This window comes from Neoarius graeffei, chromosome 18 (assembly GCF_027579695.1).
Source record: "Neoarius graeffei isolate fNeoGra1 chromosome 18, fNeoGra1.pri, whole genome shotgun sequence".
In the NCBI taxonomy this organism is placed as follows: domain Eukaryota; kingdom Metazoa; phylum Chordata; class Actinopteri; order Siluriformes; family Ariidae; genus Neoarius; species Neoarius graeffei.
The window spans coordinates 21,825,743-21,841,242 of NC_083586.1; the positions used below are offsets into that span (position 1 = coordinate 21,825,743).

The following is a 15,500-nucleotide window of genomic DNA, read 5'->3' on the forward strand; positions in this document are numbered from 1 at the left end:
ATGCACGACAATGCACGGCCTCATGTGGCAAGAGTATGCAGGCAGTACCTGGAGGATGAAGGAATTGAAACAATTGAATGGCCTTCACGATCCCCTGACTTAAACCCAATAGAACATGTGTGGGACATTATGTTTCGGTCCATTAGGCGCCGCCAAGTTGCTCCTCAGACTGTAGAACAGCTCAGGGATGCCCTCACACAGATCTGGGAGGAAATGCCACAAGACACCATCCGTCGTCTCATTAGGAGCATGCCGCGACGTTGTCAAGCATGCATACAAACTCGTGGGGGCCACACAAGATACTGAAAAGCATTTTGAGTTGCAGAAATTAAGTTTTTGAAAAAATGGACTAGCCTGCCACATCTTCATTTCACTCTGATTTTAGGGTGTCTACACAATTGAGCCCTCTGTAGGCTGAAAACTTTTATTTCCATTAAAAGACTTTGCATCCTTTTGTTCCTAAGACATTGCCCTGTCGATATTTGTATAGATATCCAACTTCATATTGAGATCTGATGTATCTAATGTGTTTCTTTAAAGTGCTCCTTTAATTTTTGTGAGCAGTGTATATATATATATATATGTGTGTGTGTGTGTGTGTGTGTGTGTGTGTGTGTAAAATGGAAAAAACAACAAAAAAAAGGGGGGGTTATGAAAGGTTAAAGTGCCATTCCACCATTGGATGTATTCTTTGGCATAAAATACAATATATTTTATGACAACATGACTAGACAAAGAAATCTTTTAGCTTCAAAATGATATATCAAACATAATTTTTTGACAACGACAAGTATATTAATTTTGCAACCAAAGTCACCTACCCTTTTAATTTCCGCGCGGTAGTGAAACGTGATGTCATCGGCAGGTTCCCCTTCTTGTGTACCACGTGTCGGTCTATTTTTAGACCAGGAAACCCCCAAAGTGAGAGAGTCATTTCTCCTTGTATATGGGGGCCAAAAAAATTGTGAAAAATTGAGTTAATCTTTCAGTTAGCTAGATTTATTGGTATTAGCTAGATTTATTGGTATTATTTTTATCACGTTCTATCCGCCATTGCTGATAATATGTGCCACGTCACGTGGTACACAAGAAGGGGAACCTGCCGATGACATCATGCGCGGAAATTAAAAGGGTAGATGACTTTGGTCGCAAAATTAATATACTTGTCGTTGTCAAAAAATTATGTTTGATATATCATTATGAAGCTAAAAGATTTCTCTATCTAGTCATGTTGTCATAAAATATATTGTATTTCATGCCAAAGAATACATCCAATGGTGGAATGGCACTTTAACTTCTGCTATGAATGTGTACAGTATATTTGGATGGGGATTGTTTATATATTTCAGACATTTTTGTAACAAGGACAGTTCATTCTTAAGAGCAGGCCATGAAGGGGGGATTTGGCATATCGACACTTGTGTATGTAATATTTTGTAAAAATAATGAGATTATTCACCAAAAACTCAGTTTTCTTATCTTTAAGGATTACTCCCATTTGAATATTTTGAAAGGACCCGGAGTCAATATTTCTGGAGCTGGACGATATTAAATCATGGAGAGATTTCCACAAACTTTGGACAATTTCACATTTGTAAAACAGGTGCTCTGTCGTTTCCATATCTGTTTTACAAATATAACAGTTTTCTACATCAAATTTAAATCTTTTTTTAAATTCATTTGAGGGATAAATGTTATTTATAGTTTTAAAATGAACTTTTTTACATTTTGGGGAAATTGGGAATTTTAAGTATCTTGTTCGAATAGATAATATATCAGAATTGTTATAATCTTTCAGAATGAGTGAGCTTTTTGTTATACCTGGATATAAAGTGTTTACTAAGTACTGCCTTAAAAATTTATTGTTACATTTTTCGTTTACTAAATCCAGAACATCTATCTTTACTTTGTGTAAATTTGGAGTTGGTATGTTCCAAATATTATTCTTAATCAAATGGATAAAGGCTCTTGGGATATTCTGTGTGACTTTCCTATAGGTCTCACTGGAGCAACTCATACTATATTTAGCATTAAAATCATTTAGCTCAAGCATGTTTCCATTTCCATCCAAAATATGCATAACAGACCAAATTTGTTTTGCCATCCAGTCTTCCATAAACATAGACCTCCTCTGACTCAATATCACCCTATTATTCCACAATGGCACATTATGGGGGCTGAAATTATGTTTGAACATCATTTTCCAATATAACAGAGCCTGTTGGTGAAATTGAGAAAGTTTTATGGGCAGTTTGGATATTTCAAAATCACATACTAATAAAAACTCAATACCTCCAACTTTGTTGAAAACAAGAGAAGGCAACGAGAACCATATCATCATTTCTTAAGAAGGAACGGATCCATTTGACCTTTAACATTCCATTCAAAATTTCAAAGTCAATTGCTTTTATGCCACCATCCTCATAATACTTTATCAAATCTCCATTTCTGATGTTGTGATGTTTATTTTTCCATATGAAATTAAAATGTGTTCTACAACCCCGATTCCAAAAAAGTTGGGACAAAGTACAAATTGTAAATAAAAACGAAATGCAATAATTTACAAATCTCAAAAACTGATATTGTATTCACAATAGAACATAGACAACATATCAAATGTCGAAAGTGAGACATTTTGAAATTTCATGCCAAATATTGGCTCATTTGAAATTTCATGACAGCAACACATCTCAAAAAAGTTGGGACAGGGGCAATAAGAGGCTGGAAAAGTTAAAGGTACAAAAAAGGAACAGCTGGAGGACCAAATTGCAACTCATTAGGTCAATTGGCAATAGGTCATTAACATGACTGGGTATAAAAAGAGCATCTTGGAGTGGCAGCGGCTCTCAGAAGTAAAGATGGGAAGAGGATCACCAATCCCCCTAATTCTGCGCCGACAAATAGTGGAGCAATATCAGAAAGGAGTTCGACAGTGTAAAATTGCAAAGAGTTTGAACATATCATCATCTACAGTGCATAATATCATCAAAAGATTCAGAGAATCTGGAAGAATCTCTGTGCGTAAGGGTCAAGGCCAGAAAACCATACTGGGTGCCCGTGATCTTCGGGCCCTTAGACGGCACTGCATCACATACAGGCATGCTTCTGTATTGGAAATCACAAAATGGGCTCAGGAATATTTCCAGAGAACATTATCTGTGAACACAATTCACCGTGCCATCCGCCGTTGCCAGCTAAAACTCTATAGTTCAAAGAAGAAGCCGTATCTAAACACGATCCAGAAGCGCAGACGTCTTCTCTGTGCCAAGGCTCATTTAAAATGGACTGTGGAAAAGTGGAAAACTGTTCTGTGGTCAGACGAATCAAAATTTGAAGTTCTTTATGGAAATCAGGGACGCCGTGTCATTCGGACTAAAGAGGAGAAGGACGACCCAAGTTGTTATCAGCGCTCAGTTCAGAAGCCTGCATCTCTGATGGTATGGGGTTGCATTAGTGCGTGTGGCATGGGCAGCTTACACATCTGGAAAGACACCATCAATGCTGAAAGGTATATCCAGGTTCTAGAGCAACATATGCTCCCATCCAGACGACGTCTCTTTCAGGGAAGACCTTGCATTTTCCAACATGACAATGCCAAACCACATACTGCATCAATTACAGCATCATGGCTGCGTAGAAGAAGGGTCCGGGTACTGAACTGGCCAGCCTGCAGTCCAGATCTTTCACCCATAGAAAACATTTGGCGCATCATAAAACGGAAGATACGACAAAAAAGACCTAAGACAGTTGAGCAACTAGAATCCTACATTAGACAAGAATGGGTTAACATTCCTATCCCTAAACTTGAGCAACTTGTCTCCTCAGTCCCCAGACGTTTACAGACTGTTGTAAAGAGAAAAGGGGATGTCTCACAGTGGTAAACATGGCCTTGTCCCAACTTTTTTGAGATGTGTTGTTGTCATGAAATTTAAAATCACCTAATTTTTCTCTTTAAATGATACATTTTCTCAGTTTAAACATTTGATATGTCATCTATGTTCTATTCTGAATAAAATATGGAATTTTGAAACTTCCACATCATTGCATTCCGTTTTTATTTACAATTTGTACTTTGTCCCAACTTTTTTGGAATCGGGGTTGTATTCATTTCTTTTACAATCCTTGATGGGATAGCTAGGGAGTATGCTGGATAGATTAATCTAGATAATGATTCAACCTTGGTTAATATTGTTCTACCAAACAGTGTTAAATCCCTTTGCAGCCAATTATTTAAAGTTTTTTTTTGCATTTATCAAAAGTATTTTGAATATTCTTTTTTTCACTGACGTCTGCACATTTAGTTATCCAAATTCCTAGATATTTGATCTCATTTTGGATAGGTATATCATACAATGAAGAATCCGGGGCTCGAACCCGGACCTTCTTGCTGTGAGGCGACAGCGCTAACCACTACACCACCGTGCCGCCCGGAACTGAAAATTTAATTTTTATTTCTTTTTCAAAAATAAACTTATAAATGTCATTATAAAATTCTTTATGCCAAAGTAACTTTTTAATATTAATTTCTAATTGTTTATTTCTCATTTTTTGAATAATTTTTTCATGAAAATTTGGATATTTGATAGTCTAGAAGCAGATGTTTGACATTTTGTTTTACACCACAAGTTGTACATTGATTGGAGGGTTTTGTTTTGTTTTTAAAAGAAATTATGTATCAATAATTAGACATAAGTCTTGTAATTATGTGGAAGTAGGGCAGTGTTACACTGAGCTCTACATAAAACCTGGAGCACCGAGATGACGCAGTATTAAAATGGATGATGTGGACTTGGGAATGAAAAGTGCAAGATTAAGTTTTTGAGAAAATATTTAGTTAACACTCTGTTTCCAGGTATAACAAGCAGCACACTTAGTCTTCAAAATTATGACAAATCTAAAATTTCAACTATCAGAACAAATTTCTTAAAATTTCCAATCCCCCCCAAATATAAAGAAATACATTTTAAAACAGTTAGCGATATATATTCCTCCATATAAAATATTTCAATTAGAAGGAGAAAATTGCTATATTTGTACCGCAAACATAGAAACGACAGAACACCTGTTTTATGCTTGTGATGCAGTTCAGAACTTATGGAAATTCCTTCACAATTGGAAATCTTCCAATAGATTTCTTTTCCTTCCAAAATATTCAGATGGGTGTGAGTCTGAAAAATAAGAATATTGAGTTTAGTGAAGGTGGTGTAGTGGTTAGCGCTGTCGCCTCACGGCGAGAAGGTCCGGGTTCGAGCTCAGTGGCTTACAAGGGCCTTTCTGTGTGGAGTTTGCATGTTCTCCCCGTGTCCGCATGGGTTTCCTCCGGGTGCTCCGGTTTCCCCCACAGTCCAAAGACATGCAGGTTAGGTTAACTGGTGACTCTAAATTGAGCGTAGGTGTGAATGTGAGTGTGAATGGTTGTCTGTGTCTATGTGTCAGCCCTGTGATGACCTGGCGACTTGTCCAGGGTGTACCCCGCCTTTCACCCGTAGTCAGCTGGGATAGGCTCCAGCTTGCCTGCGACCCTGTAGAACAGGATAAAGCGGCTAGAGATGATGAGATATTTTCATGATTTTGCAATTGTAAGCAGGGCCATCGACAGGGGGGGACAACCGGGTATTTTGTCCCGGGCCCAGGCATGAGGGGGGGCCCAGAACTGGTCCCTCATGAAGATGCCATTAATCATTCTGTTTCATTTCAAAATGGAGCAAAGAAAAGAAAAGAAAAGAGAAAAAGAGATGAAGAAGCCAAGAGCCTCAGGGGCTCACTGCATAGATATTTTAGAAAAGATTCAGATGATGCAGCTGAGCCAGGTAAGACAGATAACTTTTTTCCAGCCCCGTAATGTAACCCCAGCATAAAGTAGGGGATAGCAGGGTACACTGAGTGAACACTGAAATGCACAGGGCATTGAATTATTTCATAAACATATCGGTTTAATAACACTGTGCTGCATATATCTCAATGAAGCAAAGAATAGCACATTGGCCCGCAATCATATCCAAATGTTTTAGGCACGCTTGCTGAGCTGCGCTGAGCTGGACTCTGGTTAGCTGAAAGCCCGTGGAACGCTGCCTCTTGTTAATTAAACCTTATTTTGTTGGAAATCATCCCGTGTAGATACGACGGCATGAGAAATTGCCAGTTAGATAGAGTTTAATGTCACGAATGGGCTATAAATGGGGGTGTTTTGAGGTTAGTCTGTTGCAAAACATTAAACTTTCGCTTAGACTGGATACTCTTCAAACAATTCCCTTGCTCAAGTGAAAAATGATAGGCCTGTATGAAAAGCGCAATTAAGGAAAGTAGCCTAATAAGCCCTAAATGAATAAAACAACCTCTGTTTTATTGTTGTTGCTTACACGTTAAGATTTTGAAATCTTCTCGGTTCAGTTCTATATCCAGGGAACGTTGTAATCCTTTTGGTTTATCCGTAATAAACGTGTCAGCCCCCAGGTCAGATAGGCTAATGTTACGTGGTTGGGAGGGTGTCAATTTTTTTGTAACATTCTAAATCGAGTACGGAAAGGACGTTTATGAAAAACAAGACAAAAAAATACACTGAAAAATTCACTGTACACATCACTAGTGGTGATGCTTCTATGTTCAGATTTTGGGAAAGCCATAACTCCGTTCTCATTGAGGCCCAGTTCCATCCCGTAAACAATCATTTTGGTTTATCAACTACCTGCGCTCAAACATGTCACAGGAGAGGCTCAGTGGGCTGGCTATGCTCTCTATAGAGCGCGAACTTGCAAAGAAGCTGCACTTCAATGACCTTATTGACGACTTTGCCACAGTAAAAGTCCGGCGCATTGCATTTCGCACCTGAATAGTTGCAGACTAAGGAAATGTTCAAACTGTAAATATGTTGAAATGTTGAAATAAAATGGTTGACTGTTATAATGGGCTTGGAATACCTGTTATTTAAAGGTTGGAGTGAATGGAGACTGTGAAAAGAGGGGTTGGGTGTGGGTGGTTGCTGTGTGGCGATGTGCGTGTGCGTGTGTGTGTGTGTGTGGGGGGGGGGGCACTCAGATTATTTTGTCCCGGGCCCAGCCAAAGCTGTCAACGGCCCTGATTGTAAGTAACTCAAAACTAGATCTAAATGTCAAATCAGTAGCATTTCATTCTGAATTTGAAACTTTTCTCTATAATTAGGATAGATTATATTCTTTGCATTGTTTGACAGTTAAGAGGAAAGTGCCAAAAACTTCGGCAAAAAGTGGTTTCTTGCCTCAATGTGTGCTTTCCTGTCCACAAATGGTGTCAGACGCTGAGACTGTGTAGCTGCAGGCTTTCCCGAGGCCTGTAAGTAAACAGGGCTAATGCCATGTGTCAAATCTTGTTTTTGTGCATCTTCCCAGCGATGAGTGAAAAAATTACTCGGCAGTTGATGATTTGACCGCTTTTCATACAGTTTCCATGCGCATCCTTTTGTTTTGATGTGGTCGACCAGGGCAACGCAACCACGATCAGCATAAATCACACAAGACGCGCCTGCATTTACCAGCAATGTCAACTTTCCGGTAATATTCGCCAGCAGTGGTGTCTATTTCTTTATCGTTATGAACGACTCTTAACGGTTTTGAACACCATTCCCAATTCCATTTCACTCTGCACCCACTATCAACTTCCCTTGCTCGGTTTTCTTCTTTTCGATCAATAATTTTTGCCATTGTTCAAAATATTCGCTTTCTAACTTCGGAATGCACGTTGTAAACAAGCAAGAACGAGCTACAATATGTTCACGTTGCCGATTGGCTACATTACGAACGCTTGACACATTTTCTTCCAGTCACAAACCTCGTTACACACGCATAATCGGAGTCAAGGTCAGTCCGTAAAACACGGAACGGGACATGGAATCAGATGCAACATAGCAAATACTTAGCCTGGGCCCGCCCATCCTAAGTGTGACGCAACACGAGGACCTGTTGCGAGCTTAGTCTGGCAAGGCAAGCTATCTCCAGCTCTTCCAAGCTCCCGAAAAATCGGGAGCCAATCAACTTTGAGCATCTCCAACGGCCCTGGGTAGAGGCGTGTTCAAGGCAGTGACGTAGTAGAACTGCGACCGGAAGCCATAGATTGTTTACAGAATCTATGCCGGAAGCGCTTCATTCACTAGAAACATTACGAACGTGGAGCAGCGGCAAGCCTTTGACACAGCGGTAGATGCTGTATTGAAAGCATTCAACGGGAAGTTCTCATTGAAAACGGAGCAAAGAGCAGCCCTGGAGGTATTTATCTTCTTCCTGTTACTCAAGCAGTTTCCGTCGCGTCGCATACGTCAGAGGAAAGAGTGATGTGATTGGTTTAAGCTTCATCACAGCCTTTTCTGGCTTCGACCAGTAGCAAACTGAGGCATTTCAGGGAGGCGGGTCAACCACGCGCTTTGGGAAACGGTTGGGCTTAATATCTATGCCAGACCAAATGCTCGCAGAGCTTTGAAGTTGCGTTAGCCAGACTAGCAAATACTACGTTTGCACATTTACCACAAGTCAACACCTCTACCGATTTTTTTTTTTTTTTAGTATTTCGGCATTTCACAAAATTTTCTAAATTTATCCGCGACCAAATAGCATGCCTGAGGAAAAAATAGCGGAGAATTTAGGGCCATGTGGCTCTAAATTCATTAACTGTTCTATTTAAAAAAAGAAAAAAAAAACACGCATAAAATTAGAAGTCTGTGATTCAAATTCAGTAGCTTTCTGTCCACTAAACAAAAATAATTAGGTGCTGGGGAAAATTCTTTTTATGGCCTACAGTTGAAAAAGCTGAAAGGCAGTCTAGCTTTAAGGAATAAGAGTGTTTTGCTCTTCTCTCTCACACACACACACCTCTACATAATTAAATCACTCAGCAGTTGAGTCATATGTTGTGAAGACAAAATACTTTTATTTATTTTTTTACATTTTTAGTAAATCAGCTCAATTGACTGGGTTTGTTGCTCCCGTGAACCGACTCGACTCCATCTTCCTCGATCTCAGTCTGAGGCTGGTGATATTTCTCCCACGGGTGTGGTGTCTCCTGTGCAGGCATAAACTCCAGCCACTGCTTATAGAAGCCGCGAAAACCGTCGATCTTTTCCAAGTATGTGTTCTTCGACTTGTACTAGGAAGAAATTTACAAAGAGAGAGAGAATGAATAAACAGGATCAGTTCCCCTCGATGTCATATTTGACCCTTGACAAGTGGTCAAGATCCCTCCCCCTGATTTACATGTCATGGACATATTCCCCGCCCCCTTTTTTCCCCATTTTGCGAGCATGTTCATCTAATTACTAAACACAACTTAATTGGTGCAGATAAATTCAGCAAAGAATACAGCACGCAACAGAAATACAGTGCCTTGCAAAAGTATTCATACCCCTTGAACTTTTTCCACATTTTTCCACCTTACAACCACGAGCTTAAAAGTTTTTTTATTGAGATTTTATGTGATAGACCAACACAGAGTAGCACATAATTGTGAAGTGAAACGAAAATGATAAATGGTCTGAAAAATGTGATGTGCATTAGTATTCAGCCCCCCTGCGTCAATACTTTGTAGAGCCATCTTTTGTGGTATGTCTCTACCAGCTTTGCACATCTAGACACTGAAATTTTTGCCCATTCTTCTTTGCAAAATAGCTCAAGCTCAGCCAGATTGGATGGAGAGCGTCTGTGAACAGCAATTTTCAAGTCTTGCCACAGATGCTCAATGGGATTTAGGTCTGGACTTTGACTGGGCCATTCTAACACATGAATATTCTTTGATCTAAACCATTCCATTGTAGCTCTGGCTGTATGTTTAGGGTCATTGTCTTGCTGGAAGGTGAAGCTCCTTCCCAGTCTCAAGTCTTTTGCAGCCTCCAACAGGTTTTCTTCCAGGATTGCCCTGTATTTAGCTCCATCCATCTTCCCATCAACTCTGACCAGCTTCCCTGTCCCTGCTGAAGAAAAGCATCCCCATAGCATGATGCTGCCACCACCATGTTTCACAGTGGGGATGGTGTGTGCAGGGTGATGAGCAGTGTTAGTTTTCCGCCACACACAGCGCTCTGCATTTAGGCCAAAAAGTTCAACTTTGGTCTCATCTGACCAAAGCACCTTCTTCCACATGTTTGCTGTGTCCCCTACATGGCTTCTTATGCCTGTCTTTCAACAATGGCTTTCTTCTTGCCACTCTTCCAAAAAGGCCAGATTTGTGGAGTGTACGACTTATAGTTGTCCTGTGCACAGATTCTCCCACCTGAGCTGTGGATTTCTGCAGCTCCTCCAGTGTGATCATGGGCCTCTTGGCTGCTTCTCTGACCAGTGCTCTCCTTGCTCGCTCTGTCAGTTTAGGTGGATGGCCATGTCTTGGTAGGTTTGCAGTTGTGCCATACTTTTTCCGTTTTTGAATGATGGATTGAACAGTGCTTCTTGAGATGTTCAGAGCTTGGGATATTTTTTATAACCTAACCCTGCTTTAAACTTCTCCAGAACTTTATCCCTGACCTGTCTGGTGAGTTCTTTGGTCTTCATGATGCTGTTTGTTCTTCAGTGCTCTCTAACAAACCACTGAGGCCTTCACAGAACAAGTGTATTTATGCTGAGAGTAAATTACACACAGTAGGACTCTATTAACTAATTAGATGACTTCTGAAGGCAATTGATTGCACTGGATTGTATTTAGAGGTATCAGAGTACAGGGGGCTGAATACTAATGCACACCACATTTTTCAAATTTTTGTTTAAAATGTTGAAGACCATTTATCATTTTTGTTTCACTTCACAATTATGTGCTACTCTGTGTTGGTCTATCACATAAAATCTCAATAAAAAAAACTTTTAAGCTCGTGGTTGTAAGGTGGAAAAACGTGAAAAAGTTCAAGGGGTATGAATACTTTTGCAAGGCACTGTAAGAGGAAGATCTGGAGAAAGATGGAGACAGAATAAAAAGAGGGGGAGAAAAAAATTTCCGTCGAGAGCAGTTTGATGCGTTTTTGTCTGAGATTGTGAAAACAGAAACAAAACGCTGAAAGAAAATCAAATGACGAGGAAAATTAATCACATCTTAAATAGAATAAAATAAAACTCTGGTTGGAATTTGCATATGCAAATCAGTGCCATGAGTGGAACTGACCTGGTCGTAGCAGGGCGGATACTGTGCTGCGAACTCCAGCTGCTTGATGACGACATCGTTGGGTGAAACCCGCATCCGGTGCATTTGGTGCAGGAGCTCGTGCAGCCACACGTAGTCCAGACGCCGCGTGGCCTGACCAATCAGAGCGCTGAACACGTGAGCGTTCGCTGCCACACCGCACGTCTGTCAAAAAAAAACATTCACTGCATTACTAATTTATTTATAATGTTATAATCTAACATGATCTCATGTCACAGACATTTAAAAATCCCTTAACGTAATGTACTTCCCATACAAGTCTGTCAAGAATTATTGGCACCCTTTATTTAAAAAAAAAAAACAGCAATGACAACTTTTTTTTGTAGTTTACATTTAAAAAAAAAAAGGGGAAATGTTGCATTCTGAAAACAGAAGAGATTATTTTTCTTTGTTCTAACAAAAATAGCATTCAGCTTTCACAAATTGACTGAAACCCTATGAAATACCTCCAGTAAATGCAATTTTTTTTTCATTTTATTACATTATTTTTCGCTCCTCAGGAAGTCTTTTCCCCGGGTGATACCGTCTATCTGAGGTTGCACACCTACATATGAAAGTGCGATGCTTTATATTTGTGAATTTTCTTCTTTTTCATGAAAGCTGCCTGGACTTCTAGAGCACACGATGTGGTTTGTCAGAATTATCTTTAGATAATTAAAGCTGATGTCAGGTGTTCAGACCTCCATGTCTGTGAGGAGCTGGAGTCCGTCGTTCGGCGTGCGACAGGCCAGAGCCATGCTGCAGAACGTCTGAGCGTTTACACGCAACTTCCTGTCCAGCATCAGCGCCTTCACGGCCTGAAACCGAGGCCGAAAAGTAATTACAAACTGCATGATGATATTTACACTGAACATTTACTCTTTAAGCTTTCAAAATATTCTGCATCTCTGACCGACCGAGCTTTTTTTTCTCATTAATTCATGTTTCATTAATATGTTGTTCATGTACAGTTTGAGAAACTCAAATGAAAAACGCCTGACCTTCACTCCCTCCACGTCTCCTGCTTTAGCAGCTCTCCTGATCAGCGTATTAAAGAAACCCACGTCCAGCTTGACTCCGCCCTGATTGGCCACATCGATCAGGCTGCGCACTGATTGGCTGCTGGGCTCCGTGACGTCAGCCAACAGCGTGAGAGTCTTGATGCTGGGTTTCAATCCGTCGCTGGACATTTTATCCAGAAACCCGTCGAGGCCTCCGATCAGCGCCAGCCTATTGGACGCGGTGCTCGCTGTTGCCAAGGCGACCACGTGTGAGTGACAGGTGCTCGGGTCCAGCAGGTTTGGGACCGATGGCGACGTTGCCAGATAGGATGACGAGGAAGCAGGAATCAGCTGAGTTTGTTTCGAGTCCAAGTCAAGAGTCAGCTGTGCGGGAGCCGACGCCATGTCGGTGAGCACGTGCCTCTCGAACACATCCACGTCTAAAGGCTCCGGGTGACACGCCCCCTCTCTCAGCCGTGACCTCTGGCCTCTCCTCTGAGCTGTGAGTTTTGACACGGACTCCTCCTGTCTCCTCAGGAGTAATTTAGAAGCCAAGGCAGGATCGCCGATCCCACAGTCCCTTGCCACGCGCAGGAGGATGTTATAGTTCTGGACGTCTGGTTTTATACCAGCACTAAGCATCTGGTGCCAGACCTGCAGGATAAAACCGCATTAATTAGCTTTGATTAAATTAACGGCAGGAAGAACCACAAAGCTAGACATCAATAGAGAGAAGACAGACAGACAGACAGACAAAGAACATTGTGCGTGTACCTGTAGTGCCAGTCTGAAGCCCTGCTCTTTGTCCTCCACGCAGCACATCAGCAAGTAATGAAATGTCTCTTGTGTAATGGCCTGCCCACTTTGTAGCATCTCCTACACACACAGAATACACTGCTCATCCAGATGTTTTCTAACTTTTAAGCAAACACACAAAAAGATACGACAGGACTAAATCTGCTAATCGTTACCCGCAGCACTTGAAAACAAGCCTTCAGGTCTCCGGCCCGCGCCACCGTTTTGAGCAGAGCATGATGGGTAATGGCGTTGAGAGGGATGTTCTTCCTGCGCAGTTCCTGACGCAGCTTCAGCGCCTGCTCCAGACCTGACTGTTTCCACGGAGACTGGGCACAGGCGTTGAACAGAGCCGTGTAGGCGGCGGCCGATGGCTCCAAACCTCGCTTCTTCATCTGAGGGGGAAGAAAATAAATAAATAAATAAATAAATAAATAGAGTTTGGATTTTACACAGCTAAGCTGATTGCACATCATCACAGCTCATTATTCATATCATCAGTGAAATAACTGACTGTAACACTTCAGGCAATCAGGTAGCTCATGGACATTGTGTGTGTGTGTGTGTGTGTGTGTGTGTATTCTCACATCATTGTAAAGTTTAAAGGCTTTTTTTATGTATCCGGCACGTCCACATCCCCCAATCAGCACAGTGTAGTTAAACTCCTCCGGCTGCAGACGCTCTGCTTTCAGCATCTCAACCTCAAACAATGCCAATGCCTCGGCTAACTGTGGGGTGGGGGTGAGAGAGACAGAGAAAGAGGCAGATAGACACAGAGAGGGGGGAGAAAGAGACAGTGAGAGAGACAGACAGAGTGAGCCAGACAGAGAGAGTGAGCCAGCCAGCCAGACAAAGAGACGGACAGACAGAGCGAGCCAGACAGAGAGATGGACAGACAGAGCGAGCCAGACAAAGAGACAGACAGACAGAGAGAGCCAGACAAAGAGAGAGCCAGACAAAGAGAGCCAGACAAAGAGACAGACAGACAGAGCGAGCCAGACAGAGAGAGTGAGCCAGCCAGCCAGACAAAGAGACAGACAGACAGAGCGAGCCAGACAGAGAGACGGACAGACAGAGCGAGCCAGACAAAGAGACAGACAGACAAAGAGAGAGCCAGACAAAGAGACAGACAGACAGAGCGAGACAGACAGACAAAGAGAGCCAGACAAAGAGACAGACAAAGAGACAGACAGAGCGAGCCAGACAGACAGACAGAGCGAGCCAGACAGACAGACAGAGCGAGCCAGACAGAGTGAGTCAGACAGACAGAGCGAGCCAGACAGACAGAGCAAGCCAGACAGACAGAGCGAGCCAGACAGACAGACAGAGCGAGCCAGACAGACAGACAGAGCGAGCCAGACAGAGTGAGTCAGACAGACAGAGCGAGCCAGACAGACAGAGTGAGTCAGACAGACAGAGTGAGCCAGACAGAGAGACCGACAGACAGACAGACAGAGCGAGCCAGACAGAGCAAACCAGACAGACAGAGCGAGCCAGACAGACAGACAGACAGAGGGACGGGGAGGGGGGTCAGAGTAAAATATACGCATGTTAGCACACTAATATAAACCCGTGATTGGCCTTGGAGCCGGAACTACTTTCAGTGCTTCGGTTCGAGACAATTAAATTATTTCAGTTCAGAAAGACAGAATGGAGCTTAATGTTTATATTTAATCTTTAGCTCTCACTTTATCTTTCTTGAGCAGCTTTTTGCACTGCAGTAAGTACCAGTACGGTGTGTTACGCTTCCGGTGCTTGGGTCTGGACCGGAAGTTATCCGGTTCCACTTCCGTATCTGTGTGTTTCGCGTCCTGCTGCTCCGCGGACGACTTCCGGAAACTCATCCTGGAGGAGAAGGTTCTGGAATAATCCCCGAACTGGACCTCATCTTCTTCTCCGGTTGTGTTCGGAACATTCCCGAACTTTCTCGCAGCGATTTGACAGAAATATGCGGCTTTACAGAAACATGTGTGAGCGCTACTGACATTAACATTAATAACACTTCCGGCTCGCAAAGAGTTCAACACACAGCGCAACATCACCACAGCAACCCTGACAAAGGCGAGGCTCGCGCGTGCGCTTCCGTTATTACTGAGGGAACTCGGTTAAACCAGACGTGACTAGTCGATACACAGACTTTCTGGAAAGACATTTCTACTTTTAAACAATAATTAAAGCCAGACATTAAAATTACTATTACACGTTAAGATTATAAACCGTGACATAATGTAGTGAAATGTCATTTTAGGTGGAAAATGTTTCTAAAATGCTCTGGATCTGAGGGTTGCAAATCGTCTAGTATGGCTGCTGTAGTAGCTTTGTTGTTCTTGCACCACTTCACTGACTGTATTCACACACTGCTGCCACCTAGCGGTAAGGAGTCACGATTTTCACAAGAGCCCTTTTTATTGCACTCAGCTGTACAGCTGAAGCAAAGGACCTTCAATGTAAATAAAACAAATTCTCAGTTTAGTGGGTCATATCGGATAGCAAACTCGGGGAATATGGAGGTTGACTCTGCTGGAAGTTCAACTTTCATAAACAGTGGTGCTTAAAAGTTTGTGAACCCTTTAGAATTTC

The 15,500-nt window shown here is 42.0% G+C and overlaps 1 protein-coding gene across 2 annotated transcripts; it reads right to left on the reverse strand.

Annotated features, from left to right (window-relative positions):
• Positions 1-8,875: 8,875 nt before the first annotated feature.
• On the reverse strand, positions 8,876-15,239 carry ptcd1 (pentatricopeptide repeat domain 1). 2 transcript variants are annotated; one of them, XM_060898549.1, is made up of 8 exons: positions 14,609-15,239; positions 13,508-13,648; positions 13,097-13,315; positions 12,900-13,001; positions 12,126-12,779; positions 11,826-11,942; positions 11,107-11,289; positions 8,876-9,111 (listed from the first exon to the last, which is right to left on the reverse strand). In XM_060898549.1, exons 1-8 carry the CDS (start codon positions 14,957-14,959, stop codon positions 8,923-8,925), a joined length of 1,956 nt encoding a protein of 651 aa, XP_060754532.1. In that variant the 5' UTR covers positions 14,960-15,239; the 3' UTR covers positions 8,876-8,922. The 2 variants fall into 2 exon arrangements, with proteins under 2 accessions (XP_060754532.1, XP_060754531.1); XM_060898548.1 differs by lacking the exon at positions 14,609-15,239 and having other exon boundaries at positions 13,508-14,602.
• Positions 15,240-15,500: the final 261 nt, after the last annotated feature.